Below are 22,722 nucleotides of genomic sequence, written 5' to 3' on the forward strand. Positions count from 1 at the left end.
CACTCCTGTTTGGAGTTGAGTTCAAATGACATGATACTAATAATATCCAGCCAATCAAATTACCCTCTTCTTTCTTGATCGAAACAAGTTACAATATCATGAGTGTTTGCCTTGCCTATCCTATCTTAAATATTACCCTGCTTAAGTCATTTATAACAATTTTCTGATTTGAATAAATGTATCGAGGACTCCTATAAAGCCACAATTTTGAAATTAGATCTATGCCATACTCTTTAAGAAGTAAGTGGGAAAGTTTGGTTTTACACCACTTTTAACAGTATTCCAGTTGTACAACAGCATGTCATTTTATTGTTGAAGGAAAGCCTGAAGTGATGCATATCTCAGAGTCAGCCATTTATGACTTTGGTAACACCTACAGCACAGGTATGGTGCAGACAAAATCGAAAAATAATCGGGGGGAACCGGGATTCGAACCCACAATCATGATTTCATAGAAATCAATTTCATTGGTTGATGATTTTAAAGCTCACAGGACCCGTGAAGATCCGGGGTAGAATAGGTCTTCAGGAACCCAAGCTAGCTGTAAAAGGCGACTTTGCTTGTCGTAAGAGGCGACTAACAGGATCGGGTGGTCAGACTCGCTGACTTGGTTGATGCATGTCATCGTATCCCAAATGCGTGGATTGATGCTCATGATGTCAACCACTGGATTGTCTGGTCCAGACTCGATTATTTACAGGCCACCGTCATATAGCTGGAATATTGCTGATTGTGGCGAATTTAATTTCCCATAATTAAGGATGCATATAACACACGTATTATACACGAATAAATAAGTCTTGTGTGCATTGAACATTCGTAAGCAGTGCTAATTGGGATTGTTCACTAGCCAATATAGTATCAAATATCGCCGTGGGCGCTTATTAGAGCGGGGAGCTTATTACGTCGAATACGGTAATACTCAAGTAGAGAATACTTGAAACAACTCAGCCCTATATTCATGATGCATGTCATCGTATCCCAAATGCGTGGATTGATGCTCATGATGTCAACCACTGGATTGTCTGGTCCAGACTCGATTATTTACAGGCCACCGTCATATAGCTGGAATATTGCTGATTGTGGCGTTAAACAACAAACAAACAATCAAACAAAAATCAAAGCTCACAGGCAAGAAATACTGAGATAAGAGAGACTGAGATGTCACTCCTAAAACGAAGCTATGATAGTGAATGGATGTTATTATCCAAAAAGAATAGATGTATACATTGGGGATGTACCGGTAACAATCTTTTTATTGGTGTCTTGTCATATGCCATTGTGTGCCAGCAATGTTGCAAGCAATCTGCTTTTGTTGCAGCTTAACAAATACATTTACCTTATTCGACATAATAAGCGCCCAGGGCGCTCTCAAAATTAGAAATAGGGGGCTCTTATTAGAACGTTATTTTGGTGAAAAACAAGAGTTGAAAGATCGTAAATTTTGTGGTTTATGCCGACAGCCTGAAATGTTTATGTACGACAGATATTTTCCCAGAATTTAATTTCCCATAATTAAGGATGCATATAACACACGTATTATACACGAATAAATAAGTCTTGTGTGCATTGAACAATCGTAAGCAGTGCTAATTGGGATTGTTCACTAGCCAATATAGTATCAAATATCGCCGTGGGCGCTTATTAGAGCGGGGAGCTTATTACGTCGAATACGGTAATACTCAAGTAGAGAATACTTGAAACAACTCAGCCCTATATTCATTACGAGGAAATAAGTCACGTCAGATGCACATGAGAGTATACTCAGGTAAATGTTGTGTTTTCAAAAGTTGAAAACAAAAGCTGTATTCTACTTAACTTTTCTGATTTTTTCTCCGAATGGTCCCTCCAACTGATCATGGAGACAAGAAAAAACATGACGTATGGTATAGCCTTTGAGAGGGGAAATGAAAGCAAAATTTTCTTACCTGTCTTTCTAGATTAATAGAATTATTACAATAAGGCCACCCATTTTTAATTTAATATTTTACAGATTTATTTCGGTTTTCCACATTAGGGCGGTCGAAATAAAAATAAAAATAAATAGCTATGTCAATCATTTACTTATCAATCTCATTAAAATCAGATCTTAGCTCTCCATACCGCTAACACAAAGATATGAGGACATCCCATTACAGCTCATGTCAGACCAATCTTGCGTGAACTTTGATTGACCAATGGAATGACTGACAAGAAGTCAACATTGGCCAATCAGAAAGCAGCCTACTCATGCTTTACGGCACTAATTTCAACATATTTTGACAAATTCTCGATTAACAAAAACTAAGAGCATGTTTTTCTTGTGAAACATTGAATGGTTATTTCAGTACAAGCAGCTGATCATGTTAATTAATCAAGTTCCCACCAACCATCCAAAGATCAATAATTCTTACAAAACTTCTACCTCTATTACATATCGGCCATAAATCCTATATTTTGGCTTAAATCAAACAAACATTTTCAGATTTTCAACAGACGTCCTCTTCACTGTCAATTAAACACAATTAGTTGCCGCCAAGTTGTCTTGTAAGTTTCCCACCAACCATCCAAAGATCAATATTGGTTTAATACTGACAAGAGGAAAGTTATTGGTAAATTTTCCTACAGTTGGTTTTGAATTATTTCTTGTACCAAATAAAAAGAAATCACAGTTCCCTATTCAGAAAAGAAAAACGTAAGAGCATGTATTCACCTGAATACTCCATAATGTGACTACAAACGATACAATATCTGCCATTTTGTTGTTAAATTATCACAGAGGTTGAGGAAAATGTTATGTACCCAGAGAAATCCTCATCTACAGACATGATAAAACTGACTGTCCAGTTTGACAGAAAACCTGTATTGACACCAAAAAGGGCCCATGAATGACTTGTGAGGTTAACTATTCAGTATTTTATACTTTTTGATAACTTGCCACTGGCCGTGTCCATAGGTACTGACTAAACCATAACACCTGGCACTGGGTCACTGAAGTGAGGACTGAGGATTGTTTTACGCAACTTTCAGCAATAAGGTTTAGGACACCAGAAACGGGCTCCATGCGTATTCATGTAGAGAATCGATCCCGGGCCTTCGGGGTGATGACTGAACGCTTCAACCACTAGGCTACCCCATGCCCTCTATGTCATGGTAAGTGCAGTTGGACAAGACTGGATAAAGAGGGAACCAAGCCCCTTGCATCTCATGGTATGAAGTGATGGATTTGAGGCCATGGTCAACACAGCTGGTCTTCTGGGAATCTGACATACTATGAACTGCATGGAGTGAGTGATTATGGTTTTACGCCGCTTTAGCAATATTCCAGCAATATCACGGCGGGGGACCCCAGAAATGGGCTTCACAAATTATACCCATGTAGGGAATCGAACCCGGGTCTTCGGCGTGACGAGCGAACACTTTAACCACTAGGCTACCCAACCGTCCCCTGAACTGCATGGACTGGGCAACAAGTTGAAAAAGTTGTTTATTTACAAGAAAGATCATATTTTGGTTGGTGGTATTTTTGGGGTGGCGGGCAGGTCTCGAGAAAAAAGAAATCTGTTGCCTTGCATAATTCAAAGGAATATGACTGCCATTTTGATAGAATAGCTTTGAGCCTTTACGCAAACCAAAGCCTAGTCAATAATAAGCATAACATCATGGCATTATAGTGAGCCCATGGCAACAAAACCTGTCCCTGGGTTTCTATGCTATGGCGTTATTGCGATCCCATAGAGACAGCATTTATCCCTAGGTTTTCATGGCATTACTATGATCCTATAGTCACAGCACCTATCACGAGGTTTGCATGTTGTTATAAAATGGTATCACTGTGAACCATAGCTACAGCACCTACGCCTTAGGTTTGCATGGCGTTACATGAACCATAGCCGCAGCATCTAGCCTTATGTTTGCATGGCGTTACTATTATCCTAATGCCACAGCACCTAGCCTTAGGTTTGCATGGCGTTACTATGAACCATAGCCACAGCACCTAGCCTTAGGTTTGCATGGCGTTACTGTTATCCTATAGCAACAGCACCTAGCCTTAGGTTTGCATGGCGTTACTGTGATCCTATAGGCACAGCACCTAGCCTTAGGTTTGCATGGCGTTACTATGATCCTATAGCAACAGCACCTAGCCTTAGGTTTGCACAGTGTTACTGTGAACCATAGCCACAGCACCTAGCCTTAGGTTTGCATGGCGTTACTGTGATCCTATAGCCACAGCACTAGCCTTAGGCTGGCACAGTGTTACTATGATCCTATAGCCACAGCACTAACCTTAGGTTGGCACAGCATTACTATGATCCTATAGCCACAGCACCTAGCCTTAGGTTTGCATGGCGTTACTGTGATCCTATAGCCACAGCACCTAGCCTTAGGTTTGCACAGCGTTACTGTGATCCTATAGCCACAGCACCTAGCCTTAGGTTTGCATGGCGTTACTGTGATCCTATAGCCACAGCACCTAGCCTTAGGTTTGCATGGCGTTACTGTGATCCTATAGCCACAGCACCTAGCCTTAGGTTTGCATGGAGTTACTGTGATCCTATAGCCACAGCATCTTGCCTTAGGTTTGCATGGCGTTACTGTGATCAATAGCCACAGCACCTAGCCTTAGGTTTGCATGGCGTTACTGTGATCCTATAGCCCCAGCACCTAGCCTTAGGTTTGCATGGCGTTACTGTGATCCTATAGCCCCAGCACCTAGCCTTAGGTTTGCATGGCGTTACTGTGATCCTATAGCCACAGCACTAGCCTTAGGTTTGCATGGCGTTACTATGATCCTATAGCCACAGCACCAAGCCTTAGTTTGCATGGCGTTACTATGAACCATAGCCACAGCACCTAGCCTTAGGTTTGCATGGCGTTATAGCATGGGGTAACTGTGATCCTATAGCCACAGCACCTAGCCTTAGGTTTGTATGGCGTTATAGCATGGCGTTACTGTGATCCTATAGCCACAGCACCTAGCCTTAGGTTTGCATGGCGTTACTGTGATCCTATAGCCACGGCACCTAGCCTTAGGTTTGCATGGCGTTACTATGAACCATAGCCACAGCACCTAGCCTTAGGTTTGCATGGCGTTACTGTGATCCTATAGCCCCAGCACCTAGCCTTAGGTTTGCATGGCGTTACTGTGATCCTATAGCCACAGCACTAGCCTTAGGTTTGCATGGCGTTACTATGATCCTATAGCCACAGCACCTAGCCTTAGGTTTGTATGGCGTTATAGCATGGCGTTACTGTGATCCTATAGCCACAGCACCTAGCCTTAGGTTTGCATGGCGTTACTGTGATCCTATAGCCACGGCACCTAGCCTTAGGTTTGCATGGCGTTACTATGAACCATAGCCACAGCACCTAGCCTTAGGTTTGCATGGCGTTACTGTGATCCTATAGCCACAGCACCTAGCCTTAGGTTTGCATGGCGTTACTGTGATCCTATAGCCACAGCACCTAGCCTTAGGTTTGCATGGCGTTACTGTGATCCTATAGCCACAGCACCTAGCCTCAGGTTTGCATGGCGTTACTGTGATCATATAGCCACAGCACCTAGCCTTAGGTTTGCATGGCGTTACTGTGATCCTATAGCCACAGCACCTAGCCTTAGGTTTGCATGGCGTTACTGTGATCATATAGCCACAGCACCTAGCCTTAGGTTTGCATGGCGTTACTGTGATCCATTGCATGGCGTTATAGCATGGCGTTATAGCATGGCGTAACTGTGGACTCTCACATACACATTTAAAGGGTTCATAGTGCAACAGAAGTAACAGAAAACAACAGGAAAACATTTGGTCCGTGGCGCCAGTGTCTTGTATTTCCCCAAGGAAACAATGTAACACTGGGTCCATGGACACAGCAGCAATCACATAATGGCATGGTGTAACAGCAACAATCAGTCCATGGTCGACATGGCAACACAGCAATGTAAAAGAGCATTGGGTCCATGGTTGACAAAACGCATTTACATGGCCTAAAATAACAAAATACACTACTCAAAAGAAGTAAAAGAACACCTGATTCTTTCAAATTACTAATGCTTACATAGTAACTAAACAAATCGGGTTTTCTTTTTCTTTTCTTGAGTAGTATAGAATTCAGTGAAGCAGATTAAATGAGAGCAATGTTAATATACAAATCCTTTGTGGCAGCACTGAATGGCATGGACACAGGAAATCAATGTTTATCAACAAGACAATTTCTAAAACAACACTACATCACCACATATTGCAGATCTGAATAACTTCAGATATCCTGAGATCCAAACAATCTTTACAACGGAAATTTACAATTATTAATCACAACAAATAACATTCTTGTATTCAGTTGAATATTTGTACAATTTACTTTCTTAGGTCAACAAGGACACAGATACTAGACTATTTTGGTTAGTATCTTCGTGACTAAACTAACATACACATGGCATCGTCAATGAAAACAGGGAATGAAAGACGAAATGAAGGAGTGCTTAACTATTGTAGACAACAAACTGTGGACGTCTCAGACATGAGACAACCCAGTAATTGTGATTCTTGTCTTGATGAGTAATACATGTATATCACTTTTTGATTTTCTGCCTTTTACAAAGATCAACTGCCCCAGCTGAATATCAATGATGGTTTTACGCCGCTTTTAGCAATATACCAGCAATATGGCGGGGGCAACAGAAATGGGCTTCACATATATCCGATTAGGGATTTGAACCTGTTCCTTCGAGGTGATGACCGAACACTTTAACCACTAGGCTACCCAACTGCCCCCAGTCGAATATGAAATTGCAGATTCAAAAGATATATATTGTTTATGACCATATCATTTGCAATGTCAGCCCCAATATCGCGGGACTATATATATTCTTTCATACTTATTATATCTGGACAATTGTGAAGTAAGGATTATGATAAAACAGGCAAGGTAAAATAATACTGTTCATCAACCCCAAAATGTCTAAGTTTTAAATTGTCGACTCCCTGACGCTCTTCATGTAAGTATATTGCAGGTTTGTAAAATCCCATGTTTTTCCTAGGAAGAAGAATTGGTAAAGGTTTGATTTGATTGATTGCGTCGCTCAATTTTCTTGCAATCGTACCAGATGCTGAACAACTCCATCTCAATATGTTCCTGGATATTTGTTGATGTGGTCCATGAAAAGCCTTCAGCCATAATGAACAGTCCAAAGTCCGTCCGAGATTCACGATTACATTTTTTGCTATACATGTCACATACCATGGTTACATAATGGCCTCCATTCTAAAACAGAAGCAGGAAAACCTGGCTCGAGACATTGCAATCAATCTGCACACCCTGACATCCTCAAAGATAAATGTGACAGAAGTCATTTTGCCCTTTAGTGTGTCCTGTGTCACGTCATCACCTAATGGAGAGGAAAATCCAGAACTGCCGTTTCTTCATATTCAGTTTATCTTCCTCTTGTTTTCAAACTTGTATCGGCCAAAACACTGATCTCAATGAAAGACATCATACTTTATAGAGAATCATTCAAATTCAATCTGGTTATAATTTTTTAGGACCTAAAAAAACTTTTAAGGAACTTAAAAACCTAAAAATAAGTTGGATAAAACCTAAGAATAAGAATGAAGCAAGTCTACCAAGTCATTGCCACATCAGATGATAAGTAAATTATGCTAATATACTCCTCAATGTTTGTTAAGGACCAAAATAGTCATCTTTAGTCAAATATTGAGCAGTACATTTCATTATATCCTTCAGCTATAGCAATACTAATAATTATCGTTTTCAAGCACAATGCCAGTCATAATTTCCATGACCTTACGTATATATTTCTTGAATGAAATAAAAATAACCATACTCATCTATACAAACATTTTGTTGTATTTGATTCATCTTTACCAAGTCTCATTGCAATAATAAACATCTCGGATGAATCATGTTTTTAGTTTGCTAAATGTCCATCTTCTTGGGATGAGAGGTGACGGTCTTGGTGAGGATTTGATTTTCTTGAAGTTGTTGTCACTAGCAGATCGTGGCATACCCTTGGGAATGTCTAAATGTTCAACCGATGGAAACCGCAGCAATGGGGCTCTTGACAAAACTTCAGAACTCCTTGCACATTTTAGTTTTTTCTTTCCATTTGACTGATCTTTATCGTCAGTTTTGTCTGAATCAAGGACAAGATCACTCCTCGTGAGCCGATGCTTTGTATTTGGGGTTAGTGGCATTGAACTCAAGATGCCATCATCATCACTAATACTGATAACAATTTCAACTTCTTCAGCAACAGCAGTCACATTTTCTGCGTTTTCATTTTCATGAATAGGACAAGCAATTAACTTATTGTTTTCATTAGCATCGCTTTCACCTTTGATTTCATCACAACAACTGGTCTCTTGAGTATTTTCTCTTATTATTCCAGCAGACTTATCAAACACTTCATCACTTCCACAAGAATTGTTGTCCTCCATCTTGTTTTCATGTGAAGAAAGTCGGCCATTTGTAATCAAGGGAGCTAACTCTACCATACTGCCATTTCCAACTTTGTTAGTTGTCCCCCCTGTTGTTTCTCTGAATTTAAACAGCCCTCTCCCCTGAAACAAGGGACTACCCCGTGGCGTTTCATTCTTTTGTCTAACACTGACTATTTTTCCCTCTTTCATTATCACGGAAGTCCCATCTTGATGAATAATTGAAGTTCCGTTTCCATGTTTAGATGCATTTCGCATGAGTTCTGTGACACTTTTTTCCCTCTTAAAATTTGCCCGAGGATTTTTCTTGATGTGACTGTTGAGACTAGTCGTAGAATGGTACATAAACTCCGTCTCGGGGGAGGAAGGGGAACGCGCAGTGCTCCGTCTACTTGAGAAGAGGTTTGACAAACGTCGAAATGTCATCATCCCACCGTCGTCATGTAATGTGTCTGTAAACACAAAATGATGCAAATATTACATTGGACTTAACAGGGTAGCACCATACACACCATTTTTAATAAACACACAATTTGATACGCATAAAAAAAACCTTCATTACCATCATAAATGTCATTCCAAATATTTGAAAAAAAGTTTTGCTGAAAAACAAACACATGATTAAAAAATAAAATTCAATATAACCCATAACGTTGTAATAATAGGTATAAAAATCTAATATTATTTTGTTACCTGTCATAACCACGTTCAATAAATATCCTGTATAATATTTTTTAATTTTAATAAATTCAATCTCTCATCAAAACACAAATATTTTTACTTTTGGTACCAAAAAATATTTGCAAGATTCTGAAAGGATATGAAATACCTACATGCAAAAAAGGAGACATAAGTCAATATTATATATGATTGATAAAATTATCACAACAAAATTCGCATTCGATGCAAAACAGAAAAAATAATCTATTGAAATAAAGTATTATACAACACTTAAAACACTAACGAAGCAAAATCATCCTCAACATAAGTACATAATAAATACCAAAACCACAAAAAATAATTGTCATGCATAAAGAAACATCCATTTGTAATATGTATATAATAAATATGAAATCATAAATATTCGAGGGCAATGAAAGTCACCAACTCAAATAATAAAATAAAAGAGAAAAAACAGGCAATGACTGTAAATAAAAAATATACAAACAAAATGAAGTACCATAAGTGTTACCACAATATTCATAGTGATCCAAGCTTATTGTGATCACAGGGCATCAATGAATGGACTGCTTTGAAAAAATCAATGTCACTGTGTTAAATATGTTTGGGTCAGGCCAGACGAATTACTTGCTTACATGTCTGTCTGTGACATTCAAACCATTTAAAGAGAAATATAGAAATGATATAATAAAACCAATGTGTCGTACCCATGGTAACTTTCTTTTCTCAAAATTCACAGCTTCATTGACATAATGACTAAGTTTGTTCTTTCCAGCTCATTCGAGCTAAGATTCACTGGCAAAAATATGACCTTTTCCTAAAATAAAATGATCCAAAACAAGAAACTACCATATTAAATGGCACAATGCAGTAATAAATATACGTCTAGTCATTTAAAAAACTTCCAGTACAGATGATATATATACCCCCCAACACCCCAAAAAAGCAACAAAAAAAACCAACAACAAAACACACCAAAAAACAACAACAACAAAAACCAAAAAGAAACCATGTAATAAGCAGGTCTGGCTGTATCTCAAAACACTAATTTCATCAAATCACATCAGTATACCTATTACATCAGACTCGCATACTAGCAGCAACAACATTAATGGTGATATTACGTCGCAGAGTCGCAGAGTGACAGAGTTGCAGAGAGGAACTCAGTGTCTCTGTTTATTCTCACAGTATTGGAATGAGATCACAATCAATAAGATGCTGACTAATGTGGTGTCATGTTGTTCTCTTCCTGGGTTGTTCCTTTACCTTGTTAAGGGCAACAGGTGGCTACATAGCTGTGCCTCCATCTGGGCCCACTTGCACAAAGTGATCTTAGCGCTAAGATGATCGTAACTCCCATACTTTAGCATAGGCTTACAATAGTCTTAGCGCTAAGATCGTTTTGTGCAAGTGGAGGTTACCTTTGGATGGGACCTTAAAGCACTGGCTTTACAGCTCATCAGTGCTTGCTTCGTGTGGGAGTGAGTGAGTGAGTGAGTTGGGTTTAACGCAGCTTTTAACAGTATTCCAGTCATATCACGGTGTGCCAGTTTAATGTGGGAGGAAAGCCCGAAGTGATGCAGGTCTCAGACGTTTACCACTTCGGTGAAACCCACGAGCACGGGTATGGTGCTGACAAACCTAGAAACATAATAGGGGCGAACAGGGATTGAACCCACAATCATAGGTTTCTGGTAAACCATGGGTATGGTGCCGTCAATTCTAGAAACACAATCAGGGTGAATCTAATGATTGATGATTGACCTCAATTGATTGTTGATTGTCCATAAACCTTCATCCCTGCATAACCAAAAATAAACACACAAATTGTTGCGCCTTCGACAACAGGGCCACCGGTTCCCAATGGAGTGACTGTGGGTGTGGTCGCCTATCATCGTCTGTGATACTGACTATTTGTTTGTATGCCGCACTCAGTACTACTAACAACATTCCAGCAATATAACAGTGGGGGACACCAGAAATGTTCTTCACACATTGTACCCATGCGGGGAATCGAACCTGGCTCTTTTCGGGAAAAGTGACTATGCTTGTCGTGAGAGGCGACTGACGGGATCGGGTGGTCAGACTCACTAACTTGATGCATGTTATCGTATCCCAATTGCGTGGATCGATGCTCATGATATCCATCACTGGATTGTCTGATCCAGAGTTAATTATTTACAGACCGTCATAAAGCTGAGTGCGGCGTTAAACAACAAACAAGCAAACAAACAAACTCATGTCCGAGAAGACTTTGTCCACTTTATAAAGACGTTTCAGGGTATATACTTACTCACCTGATGAAATAGTAAATATATACTCCGAAACGTTGTTCCTCATAATTAAGAAGGCGACATCCATTAACTCTCTTCCTTATGCGTCTCCCTTCTAAATGCCATTCAAAGACTTGACACTTTAGAATGGGTTTGCAGTGGCAAGGGGCTTCATACACAATGATTCAAAAAATTATTATTCAAAGCTTGAAAAAAAATATCTAATTCATCAAAAATAGAAAGTTAGATCACAGGAGTCCGTATCTAAAAATAGACGCCCTCATGCATATTCATGACCATCTCCACACGCAAGCCCAGGCTCACGAGATGGTCATGAATATGCATGAGGGCATCTATTTTTAGATACGAACTCCTGTGGTTAGATAAATATAAATGAACCTTAAAATGGTTCTGTTTATATTTTGATTGTGGCATTCTGCAAGCAAGCATCAGTCGAATCAGTAAACCACAACAAAAAAGATCTCGTGATTCCTGGAATCATAAACATATTCATTTTCCATTTGCTAGACACAATATCATTTCCAAATTTATCTTCAACAAATCCATTTCATGTTTGACAGCATTGGGATGAAGCCTGTTTTCTTATGAGGTTTATATTAACTGCTTAAATGTTTAGAGAGTAAAGCCAATTGTTTAGCCGTAGGATGCATTCTACATAAATATTTAAAACTTATACCTGCGTAACACCCTACATAAAACAGCAGCTGGCGAGCCCTAGGGTTATATAAAATCTTGAACAATTCCTACATTCAAGCTCACTTCTTCCATGAGAATTCCCCGAGAATCTAAAACAAATGCTTTCAAAGAACACTTTCCTCAAGGACCAATCTTTGTCTTTCATCGTCTGAAGTCTCATCCTGAACCAACATTGTAAAGTTCAAGCAGCTGTGGTGTCATAAAACAAAGTATTTTTTACCAAATGCCAGGAAAAGGGAAGATTAACTGGTGGGAGACATCAGATATACAAGACACAGATTTTGTCATACAGAAAGACAAACATATTTGTATAATCATCATTTTCTGCACACATCATAGCACACTTTCCAAAGAATTGCTCAAATCTCCTTAGATCATGACAGATCTACATTACTATTAATATTGGTCAATGGATCAGTGTGCACTCAATTTTCATTCTCAGCTCCCTGGGGGGTATACAACCCAAGCAGCCTATGAGGGGCTAGAAGGTGAACAGTCACATTACCATCTCATCCTACCAAGTACCCAAGTCATCTGCCTTTGGAGACACCATGTGTTCCATGTGCTTTAGTGTGGGGCAGGACCGAAGCCTTAGAAACTCTCAAGAGTCAAACGTGTGACCCATCCAACAACTTCTGGCAACTGTCCCTGCTTAACTTGATTTGTGACCTGTACACTGTACACACTGGCACATACCATCATTCATAGACACACACATTTTCACTCAATCCTGGCTCTACATAATGGGCAACTGTGACGATCTGGGTTAGAATTTGTCTTCAGCAACCCCTACTTGTTGTAAGAGGTAACTAACAGGATCTGGTGGTCGGGCTTGCTTTCTTGGTTCAGGCATGTGATTGTATCCCAATTGAGTAGATTAATTACAGACCGTCGCCATATGGCTGGAATATTGCTCAGTGTGGAAAAACCAACCAACCAACCAACCAACCAACCAACCAACCAACCAACCAACGCTCTACATAATAGTGAGTGAGTATGGTTTAACGCCACTTTCAGCAATATTCCAGCAATATCACGGTGGGGGACACCAGAAAATGGGCTTCACACATTGTACCCATGTCAGGAATCGAACACGGGTCTTCGGCGTGACAAGCGAACACTTTAACCACTAGGCTACCCGACCACCCCCCCCCCCCCCCCCCCCCCCCCCTCTACATAATAGGCATTATTTTGGCTACATGTACATTATCAACTTTTGGATTCTACATTGCCCTGGGTGGTGAGTTTTATTTGTAACAGGAGACACAGGAATAAAAATACAAATTAATAGTTTCTATGACATTTGTTTTCTGACAAATTCCATATTTTAACCTCTAATATTCTCCATTCATCTCAAAATCTGACTATTTCCATTTGTTTTTATTAATGTAATAATAAATTAGAAAAAAAAGTAATTAAAGGTCTGTGATACTGATCACCCAAAAATATTAAAAAAACATTTTATCATTCCAATACCAGATGGGTCCTCATCTCACTCATCAGTGATGTAGTTGACGAAGACATTCGCAAATCTTGAAAATACATTACGAACACACGCAATAATCAGAAAGACATTTATCATATCTGTACGTGCATTAGTAGAATCTCCTGACTGCTGTAGGTTTTCTCACATAATTTGATAATTATGACCTGGGTCCTTGCACAGGACTTAATTAGGGGAACAACGATAATTTGGAAATTTGTCAAAAATCTTTATGAGAAGAAAAACAGTTTGGAATATTCAGACTGCGACTACATCACGTAAATGCAATAAACCGCATGGCTTTCTGTCAAAAACATCTCTCTGAGTGGTGGTGATTTTGAGGCAGCTAAGTGTCGAGTAGGCAAGATTTCCAACCAATCAAAAAACACTTTGGGATCTACACAGAAAAATGTGTTATGAATTTGGCTGGGAATTGCTGTTACTGCATCCTCTCCACACTTCTTAGAGTGATGAACGATGGAGGGACTCTCTCTCATAAACTGACATTGGACGCTGATGTGCTGATGGATGTCTGGGTTGTTGGAATTTGTTCACAGTGAGTGAGTGAGTGAGTGAGTGAGTGAGTGAGTGAGTGAGTGAGTGAGTGGATGCTGTTTTATGCTAGTCAGTAATACTCTAGGTATACTACTCAAAAGATTTTGTTTGTTTGTTGTTTAACGCCGCACTCAGAAATATTCCAGCTATATGACGGCTGTCTGTAAATAATCAAGTCTGGACCAGACAATCCAATGATTGACATCATGAACATGGATCCACGCAATTGGGATCGATGACATGCATCAACCAAGTCAGCGAGCCTGACCACCTGATCCAGTTAGTCGCCTCTTATGACAAGCATAGTCGCCTTTTACAGCAAGTATAGGTTGCTGAAGACCTGTTCTATCCCGGATCTACTCAAAAGAAGTTATGGACCACCTGATTCTTTCATATTACTATCATGACCACAGTCATATGGAAGAATCAGGTGGTCCTGAACTTCTTTTGAGCAGTATATATTATATGCTGTAAATAAAAAAGGCTATACACAAACCAATGGTTGATACAATTGTTTTGTTTGGTTGTTTTTTTAAGGCTGCACTCAGCTTTATTCCAGCCATATGACGACAGTCTGTAAATAATCAAGTCTAGACCAGACAATCCAGTGATTGACATCATGAGCTTCGATTTATGAAATTTTGGTACGATGACAAGCATCAACCATGTCAGCGAGCCTGACCACCTGATCCCGCTATCTGCTTCTTACAACAAACATTGTCAACTTTTATGGCAAGCATGGGTTGCTGAAGACGTATTCTACCATGGATCTTCACCGGTGTAATTGACAACAAGCAAGCTGCTGATGACTATCAATAAGGTCACACATCATAGCCATCAGGTCCTTGTTAGCTGGCATTAGACCACCCACTGTATCACCAAGGCTCGCATTTCACATTTCAGTAAACCTACACTCACCCCTGGAGCCAATCCCATGGTTCTCGTGATCTCAAATGACCTTCCCCTGATTTTAATCAGCCAATTTGATTTGCTGTGCTACTCACAGTCTAACGGACCAATCTGAATTCGAGGTGAGGTGAGGTGAGGTGAAATGGGGTTTAACGTCGCGTCCAAGATTATTGCACTTATATAGCGACGTGCATGTACGTGCATCAGTCCAGACTGATGCCGATTAATAGTGCTAGCTCACTGAGATACCATGCTGCAGTTTACATGAATACCCCACTCAGACACAGTATACTGACTATGAGCCGACCAGTCCTTGTTTTAACCCCTTAATGCTGAGTGCCAGACAGGGTAACAACAAGTACCATCTTTTAACGACTTTTGGTATGACACGGCCGGGGATCGAAACCCAGACCTTCCCCTCTCCGGGCGGACGCTCTACCACCACACCATGGAGGCGGTCTCTGAATTCGAGTTACAAGCCAGCCTTAATGGTTTGCGATATCAACAACACGGTGGCCAGTCCCATTGATTATGATATGTTATGAGAAATTCAACATTGAAAAATTGACTGACATGCAACAGAAAGCCCTCAATAAACTTTTAGATGGGAAGGATGTCTTCATGTCCATTAAAACTGGTGATGGTGAGTTTACCCATTTCGTTTCCTCATCTTGACATTTGATTTGTTGGGAAAATGTTACTGAACATCAAGTGCAGGTAATTTGAGATCACAAGATCCACGGGAATAGATCCAGGGGCACAGTGGGTCTATTTATTCCTTGACTCCAATCATAGAGAATGGGGTACTGGGGACCTATTCTGTCTTGGACTGTGATTTTAGAGACAAGCATGGGGTACTGGGGACCTATTCTGTCCTGGACTGTGATCTTAGAGACAAGCATGAGGTACTGGGGACCTATTCTGTCCTGGACTGTGATCTTAGAGACAAGCATGAGGTACTGGGGACCTATTCTGTCCTGGACTGTGATCTTAGAGACAAGCATGAGGTACTGGGGACCTATTCTGTCCTGGACTGTGATCTTAGAGACAAGCATAAGGTACTAGGGACCTATTCTGTCCTGGACTGTGATCTTAGAGACAAGCATGGGGTACTGGGGACCTATTCTGTCCTGGACTGTGATCTTAGAGACAAGCATGAGGTACTGGGGACCTATTCTGTCCTGGACTGTGATGTTAGAGACAAGCATAGAGACAAGCATGAGGTACTGGGGACCTCTTCTGCCCTGCTGTCCCCTCAGGGAGACAAGTTTGGGGTACTCAGTTTGGTAACCCACCACCCTAACATAACAGTAAAATATTCTGGCATTTGCATGAAAGGGCTGAAACCGATTTCATATGTTGATCTTCTCATCTCCAACATATCCTCAATGTCTTCTTTAGAAAGATCTGTGCATCACATATGATAAAATAAAATATATAAATGGTAATTTGATCCCCATAAAGGACAAAGATCTGAAATTGTCATGAAGTAAAACCTTTTTTATATTCTGTTGGGATGAATGAATGATTACTTGTTACAATGATACACATTTTCACCATTGTTGAAAGGACAGACAGGCATGCAGGTTATCATACACATATGAAGGCAATCAGCAGACAACAGATAGCAAATGGATTTGACAGAGGTCAAGGAAACAGATGAAGGTGACATTGCAGACGTTCAGACGATTTACTGACCAACTCCATGTGGGCCTGGAGATGAGTTGAATAGAGTTGGTTATTTCGAAATAGGCTGGTGCAGACGATTAGCAGACATGGTACAGATATAGAGACAGACACAGAATAAGGAGACTGATAAGGGGACGACTATTCAAATATTCTGCAGGTGCCTTGCGTGTTTGTCAGAGAATATTTTGTCCATCATTGCTTGATGACATACAATGTTTTTTCTCCTAGAGGAGTTGAAGAATTGCTTTTTTTCAAACAGATTTGATTTCAGGAAGTCCAACAAACAATTATGTTTTGTGTGTAAAACTGGAGTCAAAAATATTTTCAGAATATTTGTGGGAAAATATGATTTAAAGAAAACCCCAAACACCCAGGCCCCAGAACATAAAATATTGTCAGTAGAATAGCATGCAGTGGTTATGGGAGGTATATTACACTGGCTGGTCGACGGACAAGTACAGACAGACAGACAGACAGACAGACAGACAGACAATCATACTGCCAATCGAAGAGACACCTTTGAAGCCAAGACAGTGTTTTGCAGACAGTGCGGGGAGCTAAGACGGTGTTTTGGGTTGTTGTAACTCTCTCGGTGCATCCTTCACCTCCCCTGCATGGAGCTCTGCAACAGGAGGGCCACGTTACCATAGCAACACACATACAGAATGGGTGGGAGCAATCAACATTGCAGCCAATTATATAAAGCATGCAGGGAAATAGGATACACACCCAGAAACTGCCTTACCTTTCAACAAGCTGGTGCACAATTAGTGTAACAAACTTGAACATGTTTAACTTTGTAGTCTTCATAACTGGGCTTTTGTATCATGTCCCTAGGAATGAAACTCATTCACTAGATGGCAATACAGCTCAATATACACATTTAAACACGATGAAGGTAAGGCGGGGACAAGTCTAAAATTTCAACCCGGGTACCCGACCTGCTCTTACCCGACCCTACCTGGGTATCCAGTGTAGGTCTCAAGTTGGTACAAAACGTTCAATTGGGACGTTTTTACTGGAGCCCAGGCAAATTTAGATACACTGAAGCTGAGTGAGACTTTGTCTTTACTCAAACACATAAAAATCAGAAGGAATATGTGCATAGTCAGAACGAAATGCGAACATTAGCGAATTGTACTTAACGTTACCATGGAATTTTATTGTCATTGTAAAAAAATATATATCACATGACTAACCATGGGTCCTGGTTCTCCTGTGGGTCCCCGGGTCCTACTCAGGACCCACCCGACCAGAGTACCCGATTTACCCATCCCAGGTCTAGTCTACATTACCAAGCCACTTTCATGCTGCGTTTTTGCTTCTTTTTTGTTTGTTTGTTGTTTTACGCTGCGCTCAGCAATATTCCAGCTACATGACGGCAGTCTGTAAATAACCGAGTTTGGACCAGACAATTCAGTGATTGACATCATGAGCATCAATCCACGCAATTGGGATCGATGACATTCATCAACCAAGTCAGCGAGTCTGACCACCCGAGTTAGTCGCCTCTTACGACAAGCATAGTCGCCTTTTACGGTTGCTATGGCTGCTATTCTACCCCGGATCTTCATTGGTGTCCGAAGTAAAAATATCTTATTTACAAAAAGATAAAACTACTATAAACATAAAGGTGTGCTACTATTTATTTATTTCTTGAGGGTAGTTTTCAATTTTTTATGAAAAATAAAGAGGAAAACATTGGTCTGAAATGCTCAAATTGAATTCCAAAGCAATTCTGGCAGTTGACCAAGAGGTCACCCTGACTGTGTTAGGTATTGCGAACAATCTGTCTTGAAATACCAAAATTGATAGATCTTCATGAATCAACAACACAACAAACCTTGCTATGACAATTACCAGTCAAAACAACAATATTTGATTAATGGTCCAAAACAAACAAAGGCATCAGCCCTGTCAAACCTGACTCATCACTACCATGAAGACACACAGACCAACAAATCAAGAGAACACTGTTTATGGACCACTAACAGATGGCCAAAACACATCTCTTCACTTTCAAGAACATGAAAACAATAGCTTGGCTACCGACGATAAACTAGCAGACTGGATGGAAGTGAATAGAAAAATACAGCTGGGTGCGAAGCCCTCCTACGGGGGATATTTGAGTGACTCTTTGTGTTTTCTCTGTCAGTGGGGAGTTAGATTTGTTGACAAAGTCAGCTCAAATTGGAATCTTTTCTTGGTACAGAACCCTTCAACATATGGAACTTAGACGGATCAAAGACTTGCCTTTCTCTGAATGTCGGCATCACCTGACATACAAGAACAGTCCTATCTTACCATGCTATAGGGTTGAACTGAGGTGTGAAAGAGAGAAAAATTGAATAGTGTTAAATAAAAAAGGGAAATTGACTTGTCGCAGTTATTGAACAATGAGATTTTTACTGTTTGAAAACAATATACATCAAAGGGAATCACTATTGATATTTTTTTAGGAATAAAAAACATGAATATCGATTCAAATGCTCAAAATGTCCACAATATTAAATTACACATATTGACTTTGCACACAAATACTGTTCTCTCAGGAAGTCTAGCATGTTCAGAGAACAATTTTGATTTAAATGATCCGTGTCTTATGTACGTGGAATATTGCCGACTGTTGTGTTTAACAACACGCACGCACGCACGCATCTGCTCTCAAATACACCCAAGTGACCAAACCTGTCATAGATCTAACTCATCCAAACCTGTCATAGATCTAACTCATCCAAACCTGTCATAGATCTAACTCATCCAAACCTGTCATAGATCTAACTCATCCAAACCTGTCACAGATCTAACTCATCCAAACCTGTCACAGATCTTACTCATCCAAACCTGTCATACATCTAACTCATCCAAACCTGTCACAGATCTAACTCATCCAAACCTGACATAGATCTAACTCATCCAAACCTGTCACAGATCTAACTCATCCAAACCTGTCATAGATCTAACTCATCCAAACCGGTCATAGATCTAACTCATCCAAACCTGTCATAGATCTAACTCATCCAAACCTGTCATACATCTAACTCATCCAAATCTGTCATAGATCTAACTCATCCAAACCTGTCATAGATCTAACTCATCCAAACCTGTCATAGATCTAACTCATCCAAACCTGTCACAGATCTAACTCATCCAAACCTGTCACAGATCTTACTCATCCAAACCTGTCATACATCTAACTCATCCAAACCTGTCACAGATCTAACTCATCCAAACCTGACATAGATCTAACTCATCCAAACCTGTCACAGATCTAACTCATCCAAACCTGTCATAGATCTAACTCATCCAAACCTGTCATAGATCTAACTCATCCAAACCTGTCATAGATCTAACTCATCCAAACCTGTCATACATCTAACTCATCCAAATCTGTCATAGATCTAACTCATCCAAACCTGTCATACATCTAACTAATCCAAACCTGTCATAGATCTAACTCATCCAAACCTGTCACAGATCTAACTCATCCAAACCTGTCATAGATCTAACTCATCCAAACCTGTCATAGATCTAACTCATCCAAACCTGTCATAGATCTAACTCATCCAAACCTGTCACAGATCTAACTCATCCAAACCTGTCATAGATCTAACTCATCCAAACCTGTCATAGATCTAACTCATCCAAACCTGTCACAGATCTAACTCATCCAAACCTGTCATAGATCTAACTCATCCAAACCTGTCATACATCTAACTCATCCAAACCTGTCACAGATCTAACTCATCCAAACCTGTCACAGATCTAACTCATCCAAACCTGTCATAGATCTAACTCATCCAAACCTGTCATAGATCTAACTCATCCAAACCTGTCATAGATCTTACTCATCCAAACCTGAACCTATACAAACAAACAAGATGATCAGTTAAAAAATGTCTACAGATCTCTGAAATATTATTTCAAACTTCAGCTTTTACGCCTATTTGATGATATCTTAACATGGATGGGTATCAGCTGCTAATTCCTGTGTAACATGTTTAGGCACCTACTGAACCATATTGATGGCTTTCTGGCTGCCTAATGTCCTGAATGAGGCTGCCTATTCAATTAATGTGCAATACAATTGCCTCACTGTACTCAACACAGGAAGAGTCATCCCACAATAGCATCGTAAGAGAAAACCATAAAGGACATGGATCATGAAATTTACGGTAAAATATGAAAATTGTTCTCATTCAAAGCTGATATATCAATTATCTTAAATGATGGACTGTCCTGGTAACTACTATTACCTTATGAGGAAAATACATTGAAAATACATTTTAAAGTAAAAATACCCATGTTCTTTAATTAAATTTAAAAATATCCTCATAGTTCATGAGATGGAATACAACTTACTGAAGGGGTTTGTTTGTTTGTTTGTTTGTTTGTTTGTTTGTTTGTTTGTTTGTTGTTTAATGCCACACTCAGCAATATCCCAGCTATATGATGGCGGTCTGTAAATAATCGAGTCTGGACCAGACAGTCCAGTGATTGACATCTTGAGCATCGATCCATGTAATTGTGATACGATGACATCCATCAACCATTATTCCATTAACTGTTCTAAGAAATACTAGTAATAATAACATTCCATTTTGACAGCAGGCAGTAAATATGGACCAGAAAATCAAGTGATTGATATTGTGAGCAACAATCCACACTGTCATGGTTACACAATGGCATGCCCTCAGCCAAGTCACCAAGTCAGAATCAGAACGCCACTTTCTCAAGCTGTATGGCACTAGTTTCAAACTGGTGACTTCCATTCCAGACTATACTTTGAAAAATATGTTGACAAAAGTTCTTGATTCAAAATTTAAAAGGGGCGTTCGGGTAGCCTAGTGGTTAAAGCCTTCCCTCGTCACGCCGAAGACCCGGGTTCGATTCCCGTCATGGGTAAAATGTGTGAAGCCCATTGCTGGTGTCCCCTACCGTGATATTGCTGGAATATTGCTAAAAGCGGCGTAAAACCAAACTCACTCACTCAAAATTTAATAAAAAAACAAAAGGATATTCTGGAAATTCTAATAGATTGCCTAGATTGTATGGCAGTACTTTCCACGGGACATGTTAAGTCCCTTCAGTTCAATTATTGTTCCCACTGAAGTGGGATAGATAATGATTCTGAAGGAACCTGTCGTACAGCCCGTAACTGTCGTGACCCGTGAGGATTCGGGGGTAGAATAGGTCTTCAGCAACCCATGCTTGCCGTAGAAGGTGACTATGCTTGTCGTAAAAGGCGACTAACGGGATCGGGTGGTCAGGCTTGCTGACTTGGTTGATGCATGTCATCGATCCCAATTGCGTGGATCGATGCTCATGATATTAATCACTGGATTGTCTGGTCCGGACTCGATTATTTACAGACCACCGTCATATAGCTGGAATATTGTCCAGTGCATTCAGTGTAAGGTACATTTTGGCATGTTCCCCACTAGAACTGTCGAACATTTGCAACATACCAACCACAAGTTTGTATCTCGAATTAATGATGTAAGGCGCGATTCTCTGGATATTTACAATATTTTCTGAATGAAATAGATCTAGGGGGAGTAATTCCAAGTTTGTTTTCTGTCGTCTGCTATTTTTCTATGAATGTTAAAAATTAACGAAGAGGACAAACGCCTAACTGTGGTACATGTTGTCAAGCCCAGACAACATAAACTATCATAGATGGCGCATCAACCCATGTCTCCTTCGAGACCGGTGGAAGATTTATAACATTAGCCCTGCAAAAGAAGGTGACACTGTTCTTTTTCTTCCCTAGTCGTACAAGATTCATACTTGCCAGGTGATTTCACCATGGAATCATGCTGTTAACATAACAACAAGTTAGATGAAACTTACCTCTTCGTTGTGCCATATTAATGAGCGCATTACGAAAGAAGGACTGATAATTCATGCTTCAAAGGGCTTTAACAAATGATAATGAAGAGAGGTCGCTACAATAAACCGCGGAAACAAAAACTGAAGC

The 22,722-nt window shown here is 40.0% G+C and overlaps 1 protein-coding gene across 7 annotated transcripts in view; it reads right to left on the reverse strand.

Annotated features, from left to right (window-relative positions):
- Window positions 1-1,556: 1,556 nt before the first annotated feature.
- Window positions 1,557-22,722, reverse strand: part of LOC124130871 (RYamide receptor-like) — a 258,818-nt gene continuing 237,652 nt past the window's right edge. For all 7 annotated transcript variants that reach the window (XM_048388449.1, XM_046493911.2, XM_046493913.2 and 4 more), the window contains one exon: window positions 1,557-8,887. In XM_048388449.1, coding sequence (XP_048244406.1) covers window positions 7,899-8,887 — 989 coding nt within the window. In that variant the 3' untranslated portion in view covers window positions 1,557-7,898. The remainder of the gene's footprint in view (window positions 8,888-22,722) is intronic.

Source organism: Haliotis rufescens, unplaced genomic scaffold, assembly GCF_023055435.1.
Source record: "Haliotis rufescens isolate VD_foot unplaced genomic scaffold, xgHalRufe1.0.p SCAF_10, whole genome shotgun sequence".
Lineage (NCBI taxonomy): Eukaryota > Metazoa > Mollusca > Gastropoda > Lepetellida > Haliotidae > Haliotis > Haliotis rufescens.